A 16,887-nucleotide genomic window follows, 5' to 3' on the forward strand; every position below is an offset into this window, starting at 1 on the left:
GATGAGGAAACCTCCCATCTTGATATATATTATCACATGATATATTAGAAATTCTGCCTTAGGAGACTTTCTTTTCTTGAACAGTTTAGCTTGAGTTGCATGGGAAGCATGGTTTTAATTCCACAACATTTAGGTGTTTTTTCCTATTCTGTGTATGGGATACAAAATTAAAATCTTCAAAATTTTCTGTAAACTGAAAAGCTTGAAAAAAAAATCAGTTGGGTCAATATAAAGAGCTCAGTTGGGGTAGTGGCAGATCACTCCATTTCAGGTTCAAATTTTGTGTATTTTTCTCTAAATCGAATTAATATAACGTTTGAAACAAAATTATCTATAAAAAGTGATATATTTAAAAATGAGTCTAGTTTGGGGTGAACTGAATGGTAAAAACAGTGTTTCAGCAGTTTTCTAACATTTCCCTAAAACGTTTTAGAAATGGAGGACACTCCTGAAAAAAAAATAGCCATAATTTTTTTTTCTTTTTTGCAACTTATAGCAGGGGCTGATCCTACTGTGCTGTACCAGAGGGGGTGAATGTGTTTGCTCCCATGAATCTGACCTGCCTGACCCCTCCTGTAGATGCTTCTACTTCTTACCTGTTTTTCTCAAACTTCCAAAATAAACAAACCTTTTCTGTGCTCTGGATGATAAAGCTGATTCCTCATCTCTGCTTATCTTTTTTATGAGGCATTTGCTGTTCTTCTGCCTGGAAACTGCCATGCTTTACGTATTGCTGGATGTATAGAGTTTGCAGAGCATTTTAGAATGAGCATCTCTTACCCTCTATATTATAATAAAATCACTAGGCAATGAAATAGGCTAAATTATCACCTGAATAAATGTAGTTCAGTTAAAAATATATACTCACCTACCTGCTCCCTGTATGAAAATGGAGAACTATAAAAAGTAGACAGGTTTGTATGGAAGGTTCTGCTAATATTACACATTTTTCAGTGGTTGGAGAAATTTGATTCATTTAAAAGCCTGGTGTGAATTCACCTGGCAGCATTTCTCTTTTTTTTTTTTCCCTCCCCAGATCATTTCTGAAGGACAAAAAAGTCCTTTGTGTGAAATGAGGTTTGTTTTACATTCAGCAGCCACAGGTGTAGGCTGAAAAATGGCTTGTTGGGGACCGGCACGTGGCCAGAGACAGCGTGGCCTTGCTGGGCAACGTGAGAGGCATCCACCCCTCCTGGTTCACTGCAATTTCTCAAAATACATGAGAGGACACAGTTTGGGACAGCCAGCTCATAACGGGCCAAGTGCTGTGCTGGTTGTGCTCCTCGGGCTAAAACCCACCCAGGTGTATTGGCCATGGGCTCTGCCTGTGAGATCCTCCCTAATTTGCAACAGCTCATATGATTAAATCTCATGGCCTGACTGCTCCATTTTGGGTTAAAAAAACCAGCCAACCAAAAAATAAAACTAAAAAACCCAACAACAAATAAAGCAAGCTAGTTTGGTTTGAAGTGCATGGAGTATGTGCACATGAATGACTCCGTGGAGCAGCAGCATCTTTGTGAGGGCATCTGCACCCGGGAGGAGGAGCTGACACTTGGCGGTCGCTGTCCTGCACAGGTAATGATAATGGATAAATGCTCCTTTCCTCCTTCCTGGTGTCACCTAATTTAGTAGCTTTTGAGGTAGGCACTTTACTCATAACAATAATCAGTGATATTCTCCGAGACGACGATCAGCCGAGCCTGGCCGGGGCTGCTAGTGGTCATGTCTGCGTGACTGGTTCTGCACTTACCTGATGGTTGAGAAAAATGGAAGGAAGGAGATCTGTTCTGATCAGCCTCAAAAAACCCAAAAGGTTTGAAATATTTGGTGAACTAGGTAATTGCTAATAGTTTTGTTTCACGTCAAAGGAACAATTATATTTATTTTTCAAGCTTTCCCAACAAAAAACTTAAGGCCACCCTCCTCCCCTGGCTTTTAAAAGGTAACATCAGTTCAAACTGAAAAACAGGAACATCTTGTTTTCAAAACACTGAAACAAAATAATTGATATTCACCTTTGCTTTTCACTTTTTCCTGCACAACAAAAACAATTCAGCAAAGTTTGTATACAGTTGTGAGATGTTTGGGTACGCCACAAACCGTGCTGGTTTCTTTCTGAAAGAGCCAAGTGTTCAGTGGAGCAGAAAAGTGAGGGGTTTTTCCCAAATCTTTGATAGATGATGAGCAATACAGTGGCTAATGGAAAGCTGGTGCTTCTCAGATTCTGAGCCCATGCAAAAAGTTGTATTACTGCAAATACTGGTTCAATCCACTTTAATGGCTGCAGCTGTTTTAATAAGGGCAGGACTGTATGAGAAAGGAAATGAGCTGACTGATTTTTAAGATGCTTTTACCCTGAAATTGCCATTCCCTCTCAAGGTTATGCTAGTACAGTTGTATTGCTACAAGATCACAGCTTTTGTAGTCAAAACAGGTGCAGGAGTCTGCTTGGACCAGGCTTACGCAAGCCAGCTCTTTCTCAGCATCTCTTTCCATTGAACTTTTCTTCTGTGGCTGGTGATGAGGCTGGAGACAAGGATGCAAAGCCAACAGCATCCTCTGCCTTGCTTTGGGGCTTCATTCCCTTTTTGTCCCTAAAGTTTGAAATCACTGCATTTGTCTTCTTGAGATGTGCAAGCTCTTGTGTTCCCTGAGCCCTCTCTCCTTTCTGTGTTCACCTCAAGCTCCCACTGGAGTTGAGTACACTTGTGCTCCCACTTGCAGCCTGGGTACGTTTGGTGAGATAAAGTGATGTCTCCTCAATCAGAAAAGCTAAGCCAAAATAAGCTCTCCTTTGTCCTAGCTGGTGACATTTAGTGAGTCTGCTGCAAGGTGCCAAGTTTCAGAGTATTACAGCAGGGATGTTCACACTTCAGATTTAGATGTTCCAGAATAGAAATAAGACCTGACATAAATAATCTAATTAAGAAAATAACAACTATTAAAAGGCCATGTGAATTTGGCACCTGGAATACTTATGCATGCTTTAAATCCCACAAGGGTGCTCTCATAGACTCATAATGCTTTTGAATAATGCACTGCCATTTTCACATTGCACTTTTCCATTCAGGGGGTTTGCAGCACTGGTTGTTCCCTGCTGTCCCAAATGCCCAGCTGGGACATCAAGAGGTGAAATGTTTGCACCGGGCAGTCAGGACCAGTCTCAGAAACAGGGTAGATTTGCCTGAACGCTGAATTTCACTACCATGTATTTCTCATTTGAGCGGCCTACAGGAACATTAGTCCCTTTTGCAGGGCATAAATGTGATATTAAAATGAAGGTAGAGAAAGAAATGGCACAGGCTAACATCCCCACTGAAACACCATCTCTCTTTGGGGCAGCAGGAGTTGTCAAAAATCACATTTGCAGTGTTAACGCTTCAGTAGGGGGTTAACTGTGCCAGCCATCAGACCGATAATTCCCGTTAAAATTATTGTTTTACCTCGCTCCATCCATTTACTCATGTTGTTTTGCCAGCCCACAGATCTCTCCGTTAATGTCAACAAAATGATTATAGACTGCAACAGCATCAAGACGTTTCACCCGCAGGAGCGCTGGTGAAATGTTTATGGTGCAACATGTTGAAAGCAGCGTTTGATGTCAAACGTCAGGAACGATCAGCTTTCCTGTCGCCAGAACCAAACCACACAAATACAGGGGCTGAAAATGTCACACCTGCAACTGAAGAGCTACCTTATCTCCAGCCACGTAAATTGTCATGTAAACAGCCAATGTCTGTGTCAGCAATGGTGCAGAAAAGCCTCCACAGCTCTGTGCTAGTGACGCCTTGCACCGTTTCTGATTAGTAACTCACAATCAGCAGCATGGACCTTCCTTCAGCATCGGTGATGGAGCTGATGCTGCAGAGCTGGATGAAGGACATCCATGAGGACGGCAACTCCAGCCACAGATCAGACCTCTGCTTGAAGGGAAGACAACTTTGTGAAGGATGAAGATGCACCCTGGGAGCTGCCTTTGCGTTTGTAATAATGATGAGCATCTGCAGCCTGGAGATCCTTGCTTTGTGGGCACCAGCAGACGAATCCTCATGTCTTGGCATGGTGGTACCTGCGCCCACACAGTGGAGAGGTGGGGTGCCATGGGGCTGGGAGCAGAGGGCCCCCTCTTTCTGTCTCTGCCATCCACGCTGGCACTGGAGGTGAGTCGCACTTTCTGCTGGCAGACAGGTGGTCGAATAAAGGTTGCTGTCGGTCCACCAAATACTTTGTGACTCCAGTCTCACTGATGCTGAGGGTGCTCAGATCTACTGCTGGTGGCTTCTGCAAATCCCACCGATAGATCAAACCCACATTTTTGCAAATAAACCTTTACGAATTCCCCATTGCATCAGCACTCCTCATTTCTTGGTAATATGAGTTACAAAGAAAAGTCTGATGAAACAAGCCAGATCTGAAGGCAGAAGATATTGAAATCTGGAAGATTTAATTTAATATTTTTATTACATATTTTTGGAGCCCTGATTATCCCCCCATCCCCCCACCCTCCAGGAATTTATTTACTTAAGGAAAATTATACTACTGATTACAAGATTGCAGGTTCATTTTCACTGCTGAGAACTTTTTTTTTTTTTTTACAGCTCACGTTACACTTGCATGACTTGTAAAGTTTTGTAACATCTTGAAATTTTTAATGCTACATTGCAGAAAGGTACTTATCTATAGATGAACCAGGCAGAATACTTGCTTGCAGTCTTTTTGAGGGGAGAAAAAAGGTAATTTCTTCATTTGAATAGGCCTGTAAATGGTTTCTTTGAGCTATTGGATAGCGAGTTCACAGAGTGCTCACAGGAGCTGCCTTGCGTTTGTCCTTCAGGCTGGGTGCAAAGTGAGAAACTGTGAGGGTTGTCTTTAAAACATAAGAAGGAATGCTTTCTACAGGGGAATAAAAATAAATTATGCAGAAATCGTGACTATAGTGTGCATGAAATTATGCTGGCAGAATCCTTACAGTAAATATTTGACAAATAGGACATCATCTTAGAATTTTAGTTTTTCCAATAAAGCATTGCACTGGGGCCTTTCAAATCATAATTCACGTCAGCCAGCACTGCATACTGCGTTAAGGTCAGGGGAGGTTTTCAGATGTATTGTGATGATTATGTAACAATTCAGTTAACAGAGCCACAGAATTGGATGAGATTTTTGTCAATTCCGATGTCACAGCAACAGAGACCTTTGACTGAAACAACGTCATGAATATTGGATAAGATCCTGCAGTGCTGCTCCCCCATGTTACGATATTATCCAAGGATTAGGGTTATAAATACATGAGTTATACTGTTCACTTTCCAGTGGGTAAAAACAAAGAAAAAAACCCCATAATCAAGTTTCAATACACAACTAGATATAATATAGCTTTTTCTTTATATATATATCTGTATATATATCAAGTAAAAAAATCTAAAATTGTTGGAAGTAAAAAATGAAAAAATAGCAGATTGTGTTATTTTTTTTCCTTTACAGTGATATGGTAGCAAATACAAGACAAATGAGTAATAAACCTTTACATAAGGAGTTCTGGTCCCATCTCCATCAATAGGGCTCAGACTGGAGTAGAAAATGGAACAAGGTGATTTTTTTTTTTTTTTTTGGCTACAACTTCTGCAAGTGACAAAGATGATGTTGATAAAACAGAAGGAAATTATAGCACTAAATAAAACAAAACTCCAAAGTGTTTCCGAAAAGACCTTAAACACCATAGGGCAAGATTGACTTCTGAACTGGGGGAGCAAACACAAAGCATCACTGAGTCCTACTGAGGCTGAAAATACTATATGCTTATCCTGGCCTCAAAATGCATCCCTTTTGTGCCATCTTACTGTAAAAGAACTTTATCAAAAAGGAAAGCCACAAATCCATTGAATGGACCGAGTCAGATGTAAGACCTCAGTGATGTGCAAGTGGTTGGCTGCCCTTTGTCCAGCAGTGAATTTTCCCCAGAATCCTTTACATTGAAAATGTCAATTGACTAAGCTTGGCAAATGGTCACGCTGAGCCCTATTTTGGCCGTAGAAAAGAAAGAAGTACTAGTCTCAGCATAAAACAAGATCATATAGACGGTCAACACAAAACAGTAATTTTTTTCAGTTGTCTGCATAACGATGACATCATGTTTGCATATAGAACAGCTTTTGCATTATTGCTCTACTTATAAGAATATAGTCAGGAACTTATAACAGACTTGCACATTACAAACTTAAGGTTCTTTGGTGAAGAATGAGAAAACAGTATTTTCACTGTAATTGAATCTTAGAGAAGTTTTCATTTTTATCTATTGATCCTTTGGATTCTTTCACAGAGGAGGGAAAGGTATTGAGTCAGCTTTACCATTGCGACGATGACGACCCCGCCGATCATCATGCAGGTGGGCCAGAAGAGGGAGTGGAACAGCACGTTGGAGCTGTACAGTTTGGTTAATATCACATTCTTCTGAACACCTTCGGGGTCGTAGAAGCAGGAGAAGCGTTGGTACTTTCTGAAGTTTTCCATCACGACGTTCACAAGCGACATGGATTCCTCATAATTCTTGCCGCACTTGGGTATGTACGAACACTGAGAAGAAATTAGAAGGAGAAAAATACATCTCCAAACCAGATACAATGTCTATTTCAGGTGACAACCAGGAAAATCTCAAGATGATTATGCTTTTCATAATAAAAGTGGAATACCATTAAGCTAATAATAAATTTATCACAGACAAAACTCAATATTTTGCACATCTACAGAATTTCCCATTGGACAAACTCCAAATGCTGTACAAACATTAATGCTTTAATCTGCACAGCGGCCTCGTGAGATAGGTGAATATATTATTACTGCTAATTTACACATGCAAAAATGGAACTGATGAAGTACCTCTTCATTTTAAGTGGCCTGCGTATGCTCGCAGTTAGATGGGTAATTGACTCTTTGTAAATACAAATCTGGTAGTTTAGATCTCACTTGGACTGGATCAAAGGGATCACAGTGGGCACAGGAGTTCATTCACAGAGGAGAAGACTGACGAGAGACCTTTATACAAATTTTCCCGTGGGAGTAATGCCTTGATTTGGGACAAATAGTCTAAGAGAAAGTGCAGTTTTCCTACTGACAACCCAGAAGACTTTCATTCAACCTCTAGCTTGTTTTTGCTCTTGACCTCAGCATAAATCCAACAGCTTTTCCTCTCTGAAGATGCTGCTTGAATTTCAGTCTCAGTTACAAAGAAAAGATTTGGGAGTGGCTCTATCCAATGCAGTTTCAACCTAGCATTTCCAAAGAACACTAAAGGCAAGTGAATTAAAAAACTAGCTTATGGAGTCCGTGCCTTGAAGATACTTCATGAAACACGCAGGACAGTGGCCCTGGGCTGTGCTGACTATTCCCTGGAAAGATCTAGTGTGGGCAGGTGAGGTGGTGGACAGACACACCAAGACTGAGGCCACATCTGGATTTTGACCTAGAGCAGAAACACCTGAGTTTGCTGTTGCTGCTGCTGGTCTGGAAAAGAATCGATGGGACCATCCTAGGCCCCCTCACTCCCTCCTCTCTTTTAGACACTTATGCCTCTCCACACCTGAAGGTTTTCTACACGTGCACAGGATTTTTATTAAATTCCCTACTTAGGCAAGAACTGCTTCAGGAGGGGTAGAAATCTGCTGCTTAACTTCTTGCTGAATGTGCATGGGAGGACCCAGCAAGTCACCGCTCCCTCGCAGTTATGGGGTGATCGTAGGTCCCACCATGCTCCCTGCCTGTGCTACTGAACCTGTTTGTCCTGGGTGAGCACCTAAAGTAGCTCCAGATTATTTAATGAGAGAAATAGAGTTTTGCAAAATAAAAAAGACATTTCAATTAAAATAATGTGACCCATGACTTTTATTTTTTGTTTTAATGTATATACTTTATAAATGTCCCTCCATTCTTTTTGATAACTGTGCTGTGACTTTTTTGTAATGTACTGTGACAAATCTCTAGTCCTAGTAATGATCAAAGGATTAACCTCATAACAGGATTTGATTGATTCATTGGCAAGTTTATTACCCCAGACCATGACTTGAAGCGTGGCAGAAAGATTGTCTGGCTTTAGCAGACTGGAGCATTAAGGGTAGAGCATGGCAGCACTGCCATTATGAATATTTCATAGAGCTCTAGAAATTAGAGATGGGAAATATCAGAGCAGTGATATCTCATCCATCTTCCTGCTGGTGCAGGTCTGTTTCCTCCAGGATATTCTCTTGCACTCTGCCCGGCTTTGTCTTAAATGTCCAAAGCCAGAAGACCTCTTCCAGTGCCTGTGACTCTTTAATAGATCATAATCTAATAAGTAGGGAAAATTTCTCAGTGAAGCGTACCTCATTTTCTTTTACTAAATTAAGTTCTATCACTGTCGTAACAGCAGTATTTCCAGCTCAGATTTTTTTTTCCCTTACAACTTTAGTGCTATGCATTTTTGTTTCTTGAAGTCCCATGAAATATCCTGAGGGAGGAGATTAAATGAGGACTTGGCCACTCTTGCCAAAGTCCAGCCCTTTCCCCTTGACAGAAAACAGCAGGCGTGTAAAAGCCCAAATGATGACAGATTCCTGGACTCAAAGTCTGCAGAAATCTCCCACGAGTGCAGTGGCAGGAGGTCTGACTTCCTGCAAGTCTGAGTATTTTCCAAGCATTTTCAAAGGAGACCTGATGCTGAAGCAGAACTTGAGCTGTTGCCTCCTACACCTGATGGCACAGAGCCACAAGCTGTGTTGGGCTGGTTGGGCTGCCCATGTCAAGAGAGTCTGGTAGAGCTGTGAAATGCAGTTGTGCAAGGGAGGTTGATTTACTTTGCCTTCAGCCAGGCTCCTTGTGCTGAAACCATTTCTCTCTCCAGGATATGGTTTCCCATGCACTCTCCAAGACATGGATGCCCTTTGCTCCATGTGCTAACTGCCTTCTTCCAGTTCTCCTGAGCTCCTGGAGGAATCTTGGCCTCAGCTTTGAGGAGCTCCTTGGCACGTTGGCCTGATAATGCCTGATATTGTTCCAGAGAAGGGCCACAAAGATGATCAAAGGGTTGGAGCACCTCTCCTTTGAAGACAGGCTGAGAGAGTTGGAGTGGTTCAGCCTGGAGAAAAGAAGGCTCCAGCAAGACCTTCTAGCAGTCTTCCAGTAACTAAAGGGGACCTACAAGAAAGCTGAAGAGGGACTTTTTACAAGGATGTGTAGTGATAGAACAAGGGACAATGGCTCTAAATGGAAAGAGGGGAGATTTAGATTGGATATAAGGAAGAAATTCTTCACTCTGAGGGTGGTGAGGCACTGGAAGAGGTTGTCCAGAGAAGTTGTGGATGCCCCATCTCTGGAAGTGTTCAAGGCCAGGCTGGATGAGGCTTTGAGCAATCTGGTATAGGGGAAGGTTTTCCTGCCCATGGCAAGGGGGGTGGAATTTGATCTTTAAGGTGGCTTCCAACCCAAACCATTCTGTGATTCCATGATTGTATGATTGATTCCTGAAGACTGAATTCTCCAGCCCCCACCTAGAAATGGGTCTGCTGGGAACTGCAGGCAAACATCGCTGCTACCCCTGCACCAGACAAACTCCTCTTTGGCTAATAGGTACATTAGACATTCAATGGGAAACCATGAGATGCCCCATAATTTCTGAGTCTGGCAGTTAAAGCTCGCATAACGGTGAGTAAAGTCTGCTTGTTATCTCACTTACGGAGCATGTGTATAAATTAGCAGTAGCTTCAATGACACAAAAAGAATCCAAATGGTATAGTATAAGATTGAAATGGGGCCTCTAGAACTGCTTTAACTACTGCAGCCCTTACTTAGCATGACAGCCTGGCTCCGTGGTCTGGGCATGAGAGGACACTGATTGATTTACCTCTCGCAGAGGCTGTTACAGCCTCTGCCAGCTGAGGAAGGAAAGTGCAGCCGCCAGAGCATTTAAGCTGCTACGGTTGTAGTATTGACAAGGGGCTGGGCTTGTCCTAAAGGCTAGAGATAAAGTATGCATGGCGAGAGTGATGAAAAGCTGTGAAAAATCCCTGTGCTTTCCTGGGAAAGACTCGAGCAGCTCAACTGGTATCTGCTCACTTCCCACTGATCCCCACCGCAGACGGGCAGCAGCGCACTGCAGGCCCCAGTACAAACGGCACCTACGCCCCGCCGCACCTGGTGTGCCGAGAGCCAGCTTAGGCAGCGAGCCTCCTAGATTAACAATTATTTAAAATCAAAGTGCGTTTCGCGGCATCCGCACTAGCTGGCGGTGATAGAAGAGAGACGGGCTATAGATGCTGCTCCGCGTGCGCGGCGGTGCTGGGTGAGGCAGAGGGGTTGGCGGGGGGATGCTGCCCTTTTGAAGGCCACTGGTGTCGGCCTCGGAGAGTAATATCAGGGCTCAGTGAACCAGGGACGGCTTTTTTTGTTGTTTGGCAACGAGAAAGGCAGGAAAGGCAGATCTGGGCAGGCGGATGGAGAGAGGCAGCTAGCACCCAGCTGGAGCTTCACAAAAGTGGCCATGCTTGGGGCTGCTCATCCCGCTACACATCCCACTCGGTCCGGGGAGAGGGAGTGCCCATGCAGGCAGCTGAGATGGGTTGTGCTGATCTGAGCTTGGAGCCTCTGCTGATGCCAGCCAGGCACAAGAAGCTGGGTGTTTTATAGACATTGCAAACTTCCATTCAGAACCATGTTTGGATTCAGGTCACACAGCCAGCAGCGTGTCAGGAAAACCTAGGAATCCTCCCGAGAGCAGAGCTTAACCTGTAAAACAACCTTGGGCAGGAGAAGCATTAACTGTGCCCACATTAAATTAAGAGGGGGCAGCATCTGGGAGAATTTCAAAGTCCATTTCAGCAAGCAAAAATCATCGATAACAGAATGTGGACATTTATGCTGAATCTCTTGATTTATTTGAATCCAGTGGAGCACAGAGAGCAATCTGATCTGTTTTAATCAAACTGCAGCATAAGCGCCAGTGGATTTTGCTTCTGCCCCAGCAGAAAGCAGGGTCTGTCCTGCTGCAGGCATCACGAACGGCGAGTACCTCCTTTCTGCCCAGAACCAGAGGGGAAGACGGGGCACTCTTCTCCATTTCACACTTCAAATCCAGAGGACTTTGTCCCTCAGCCACAGGAGCTAATTATCCAGGAGAATAACTGGCCCGGTGCAACCACTCTGTGCTTTGACTGATTTTAATATCGCTTCATCTTAATATGCAGAAGTAATTTGGTCTACTGAGCCGCCGCCATAAATAGAAACACAATAGGTTACGTTGTCAGCAGCCTGATCCGAGGCTCTGCTGCTACCGGCTGCGCTTTGCTGAGCGCCCGTAGTTTGGGGTTCAGTGACCTTGGATAACTAAGTAGTTAATGCAAATCTGGTACTTGCAAGTCTAATGACTTAGCTGCGTCCCGGCTCGCTGCAGCTTGAGGTCTTAGGTACCCAGGCGCTGCAGATGCAGTGAAGGGGAGATGGGGAGAGGGACATTTCTTGGTCCGACCCTGTTGGCAGCAAACAGCCACCTGCGAAGAGGTGGTCGCTTGCCCGGCGCAGTGCACAGCACTGCGTCAGCTGCACAGCTGTGGCTGTGGGCAGGAGAGGAGATGTCTTCTCTGCATCTGCTGCCTTCATTATAGCCTCCAGACAGGAGCTGTCTCCGTCCCACCTGGATGGAGTTATACTGGATTTTGTACTTGCTGAAGCAGGGAGAGGAATTCTTCTGCAGATTCTGCATTCATTTTTTCAGTTCAATGTCTGGAATTAGGAATGTTGTGCAAGAAAGATGGGCCAACTCCTTAGCTTATGCGTGCCTAAAAGCAAGGCTTTTTATTTTTATGCTGCTGCTTTTATCTTGATGGTCCCTGCTCAGTAAACTTTCAGCATCTTTGCACCATCCGCAGGGGTAAGTGCTGTGCCTTGGCCCCAGCAGCACAGCTGCCCTCAGCAGAGAGGCTCGGGGTGCAGAGTTTGTCACCAGAGATCGAGACGGAGACGCGTCTGCTGTTCGACATGGGGCTCTCGTCTCTCCCCAGCACCTTGCCTGGCCCTGCCGTAATAAGGCCATTTCTATTCTCACTGCTGCGGATGCTCCGTGCACATGGCTGGGGATGTTCGCTATCATGCAAAGCCATGCCCGAGTGGGAAGTGGCTTGTCTGCAGCTCCATGAGAATATCAATGTGACAAGTGCTCAGTGCTAGCCTGTGCCTTTGGAGCACTGCTTGCACCACCAAAGGACGAGGGAGGCTCCAGCCCCCGGGGCCACCGTCCCGTGTGGGACAGGCTGTGTTCCCTGCACAGGACAGAGGTGGGAAACTGCTCCCTCCAGAGATTTGAACTCAGTTTGTGCACTGATTTCTGTTTTCTCTACTCCACATTTACCATGGAAGCAGGAGCACTGGAAACCCTATATTGCTTTAAAGTGAGGAATGGATGTAACAAGGTGAGAGCCTTCCAGAAACCCATTTAGGAAGAAATTTCATTCTGTGCTCTTACCTCAGAATTAATTTTCATTGTCTCCTCAGTGTGGTAGAGTAGAAGCTTCTGGCCAGAAGAGGTGAGATTAACATACACCTGGAGGCAGGGATACTGAGAGATTTTCCAGCAGTCTGGGCCACAGCTAAATGAGCAGTTGAAGGTTTCTGTGATGGATGCATTGAGAAGCGAGCACTGAGCCTCTTCTGTCCAGACACTAAGTAGGAAAAAAAGAGACGTTAGAGCATGGCAAGAATGGGCAATAAGCATTAAATGCAGCTCAGGCTTTCTGTCAGGGATACACCAAAGGACATCTTGTAGGAGATGGTACATGTTGCAGGGCTTTGAGCAAAGGCTGGACTTTCTCACATCACGCATCACAGACAGTGTGTTATTCTGTGGTACCCAAAGTTTGTGCTTTGGGCACAAAAATACCCAATTCACTTATGTCTATGTATAGATGAAAAGGGAACTGGAACTTTTAGTCTGGAGAAGGTGTATTTGAAACCAAAGGGAATTAGAGGAGAAATCAGAGAAGAAAACTGAGCGGCCTGCCTGGGGAGAGCACAGAACACATGGTGCTGCATGATGGGACACGCTGGACCAAGATACGATGGTTAACCATGAAGTCCAGTTCAGCTTAAAGTGGAGGCTGGGAGGGCAACTTTGCATTACCAAGGTATGTATATTGTTATGCATAAAGACACAGTAAGACATGAGTGGCACTGCATGCAGCTCCCTCTGTGGAAAGGTTTTTTCTAGTGGCAGCTTGCTTGGTTTTCCATAAGTCAGCTGATAGAATCGCTCTGCAGGATTTCAGCTTCTTTCCAATTCACCAGAGGCTAAAACTGGAATGATTGAGCCTGGGTGTGCACTGGCAACGTTCGCTTGAGTTTCTTGTATGTATTTAAAAATCTACGGCTGTATTTTCCTTAGGGATGAGAGCAGTGGGAAGCACACACTGAGGGCTTTGTGTAAAGCCCTTCGAGGGCTCAAGGAAAGGTTTCACCCCAGAGCTCCCCTTTAGCCCTGCTCAGCCCCTCAGCTCCCACCCAGCGCAGCTGTCTTGCCCTCACCATGAACAGCTGAGGGTCTGTTTGTCCCTTGCCAAAGCTACAAAAGGCTTTACATGGTGAGTGGTATCAAAGATTTCTAACTAATCCTCTTGGTATTTTACTTTGGCAGGAATTCTGCTTGTATATTCTGTTTTACATTTATATTAAATTATTCTATGATTTCTGGGGGGAAATCAAGTGAAAGGACTTTTTTCCCCCTGTCAGGCAGTATTTTGTTGGAGGAGTGTTGCTATCTCTAAAGGAGAATAACCCCTAAGGAGATTTGCCTGTGCAAAGAGAAGTGACAGCAAAGACTCCTGGGCTGTCTTCTCCTCAATTTCACCTTTCTGACTGCTGTTTTATTCATGCATGGGGGTAATAAAGTAACACCTACCCACAACAGACTTGTGAAGATGGAATATTTAATACTTCGTAGGTGCTTTGATATCTTCTGGCAATTTTTCACATAGTTTGTAATATAAATCCTCTCTTTCCACATGAGCAATTTTGACCTTAGCAGCCTCTGCAACTGACCTGAAAGGTCTGGGAGAGCAATTTGGAAAAGCAAATGCCCTTGGATACTTAACAGGTCTTGATCTCTGTTTTCAAAATCTAAACTTTGCCTGGATTTAAAAAGGGACAAATATCTTTATCGCCCAAATAAGACGCTGCAAATCAGTACAGTTTATCCTCAGGCATCACTACTTTTCCCTTATTATTGCAGGGTCAAGAAGGAATATTTTCCTGCAGGTGCACCAGTATAATAGAGGATGTTCATGCCAGTTAGCTGAAGGCACTTACTGTTCATGCCTAAAGAAGACAACTGTGGTGGATCAGCCAAAACGTGCCAGGTACTGGCTGCTGCTTCAGGGTGTTTATGGGCATGGCAGACTAATGTTTTGATTCCCAATTACATATTTTTCATTCTCCTAACTCCACTGATGAGGGCAGAAAAAACATTGTTGACAGTCTTATTACAATCTGGGCTGGATTTTAAATAGGGCTGGTGCTTGAAAACTGGTTTCAAATGTTGCTAATGAATCACAGGCCAAACTTTCAGCTCTGTTGCAGAGAAGGAAGCCAGAGAAGGTCTTAGAAAAATTAAGTGCACTGCAGTAATGATGACAGATGATCTTTCACTTTCAGCAAATTACTGTATTTCAGGAGGATTTCACTCGTTAAAATGAAAGTAATAATCTACATGGAAAATGACATGTTACAAAGCAACTTGATTTCTTTCCCAAATTAATTTTCCATTCTTCATTTGAAAGCGCGTTGTTTCTCGAGTCTACTAAATATTTCTGCTGTTCTCTCCTGAGTTTGAGTTTTGCAGTAACAGCCCCTGAGAGGCTTAAAAGGTTCAGCAGACTGCTGACCAGCTGATACAGGTATTATACTGGTGTTAAACTGTGGCAAGTCTCAAGCAAAGATCAAGGTTTCCTCCAACAGGGATCTAGTTCTTCCCTCACTTATGCCAGTATTCCTCAACTCACTTTCACTGTAGTTATGCCTCAGTTATAGGGGGGTAAGGGAGTGGAGAATCAAGCCTAGATTGACCAAAGGATAAAAATATAAAACTTTAATAAAAAGAATCAAAAGAATAAGCCACAGGAAGCCAGGTGGAGCAGAGAGCGTAAGATCAGGGTAACCATCATGAAATTACCTTTGCATGTAAGACCGAAGCAGAGTGATTCCCAGGAGAAAGTACATCATGATAGAGCACACCATCATGGCCAGCCCGAGGAGTATGGCCCGGTCTTCTCCAGCTTTTAGGGCTGTGACTGTTTTCCTTTTGTCCAGTAGATCGTGATCCCTGATTTTTTGGTAAATATTTCTGAGGTTGAAAATAATACATTTTTATGTGAAGTTCATATTTAATCAATGAACCCTCTACAGGGTGGGTAGTTCCACCTCCATACCCATCTCGTGGGAGAGAAAAGCTTAAGGGTCCTCAGGTGTCCTTTTTCATCAGATTCACTCTGACTGGTGGAAACTTATGCATCTCCAAAATAACTTACAGCCATTTCTGAAAAGCTGAAAAACTCTTATAGTAAATATAAAGATTAGACCCTTGTGCCAGCTCAGTAAATCCTTCTTTGGTACAACTTCATTGGCTCAGTTGAATTGTACCATAGGTGAATTTGACCTGTCAATGCCAACTTGGGGCACTAGAAGATGTTTAGGTATAAGATGTGTCTTTTCTTCAGTTGAATATGGTAACAGGTCTTATGTTACCATATGTAGAAAACAGCCTGAAGAAAGTCGTCACTAAAATTATCTGAAAGGACCACATTCTTTTTTGATTCCCTACAGGCTAGTGGTTTGGGTAATTTTCCGCCTTGAGAGTGACTCAAAGCTCATGAAACACTATGGGGATTTTGCAATTGATTTCCGTGAGTTTTTTGATTGGGAGCTTATTTACTTTATTTATAAAATAGCTTTCTGGAAGCCCAGTTACTCATTACAGTGAAAACTCTTGCAGAAAATTATCCACCAAAGCCATTTGTTCTGGGATTAAAAAAAAGAAGATACAACAAACCATTCCCCCTTTAGTAGAGAGTCCTTTGCATTTTCTAACGGTAAGCCCTTCTTTCATCTCTGAGCCTTTGATGATTCAATGGGTCATGAGGACACAATAGTGAAGAAGGAAATATTTGAGTACATTTCAAACACACTCAAACTTTGTGGGTTTAAAATGTACTTACAGACCTGAGGTTGGTCAAAATCTCCTGTGTTTTCTGTTACGGTTCTTTTGAATCATCCAGGCAGCACACGAAGCATGTGAACCGCACACCTCTGAGCCCTGGCACCACCATAACATGGACATAGTAGTACACGTGGAAGAAGTTCCTCTTCTACTGTCTGCAAAATGGCAGGTGAGCAACATCAACACCACTTTGGGCTCTTGCAAACCCACCACTCATTTAAGCTGAAACCACCAAGTTTCACTCAACCTTGGAGAAAAGCACTGCATGTCAGACCAACCATACAACTTACATTCACGATAGGGACAAAGAAATAAAGTTAAGACAGATGTAGAATCATACATAAACACAGTAGAAACAAGAAAATAGGTTTAATCATAAACGCCCTGAAACTGGAATTGAATTTGTATTTAGGTGATGAGTCATAGCCAGGAAAAGCACATATGGTGTGGGGTTTTATAGCCATTATTTTGCTTAGATGGTAGTCTGTCAATAGTCTTCCATACCTAAGAACCCCTTCTTCATCCAACGGTAATTTACGTCTTTAGATGCCCATGGTTTCTCCTTAAAACCATCCTTTAAAGCTTGTCAATGTTTTCCTAGTCGGAAATGAAACGGTAATTCACCCTGTCAAATTTTTCTCTGGTGTTTGGGAGAAAAA

The 16,887-nt window shown here is 43.4% G+C and overlaps 1 protein-coding gene across 2 annotated transcripts in view; it reads right to left on the reverse strand.

Annotated features, from left to right (window-relative positions):
- Positions 1–6,291: 6,291 nt before the first annotated feature.
- Positions 6,292–16,887, reverse strand: part of LOC104378052 (calcium-activated potassium channel subunit beta-2) — a 50,997-nt gene continuing 40,401 nt past the window's right edge. For both annotated transcript variants that reach the window (XM_009984965.2, XM_086618435.1), the window contains 3 exons: positions 15,185–15,355; positions 12,488–12,683; positions 6,292–6,576 (listed from right to left, as the gene is read on the reverse strand). In XM_009984965.2, the coding sequence (XP_009983267.2) occupies positions 6,292–6,576; positions 12,488–12,683; positions 15,185–15,355 (652 nt within the window). The remainder of the gene's footprint in view (positions 6,577–12,487; positions 12,684–15,184; positions 15,356–16,887) is intronic.

The sequence above is a fragment of the Tauraco erythrolophus genome, chromosome 11, assembly GCF_009769465.1.
Source record: "Tauraco erythrolophus isolate bTauEry1 chromosome 11, bTauEry1.pri, whole genome shotgun sequence".
Lineage (NCBI taxonomy): Eukaryota > Metazoa > Chordata > Aves > Musophagiformes > Musophagidae > Tauraco > Tauraco erythrolophus.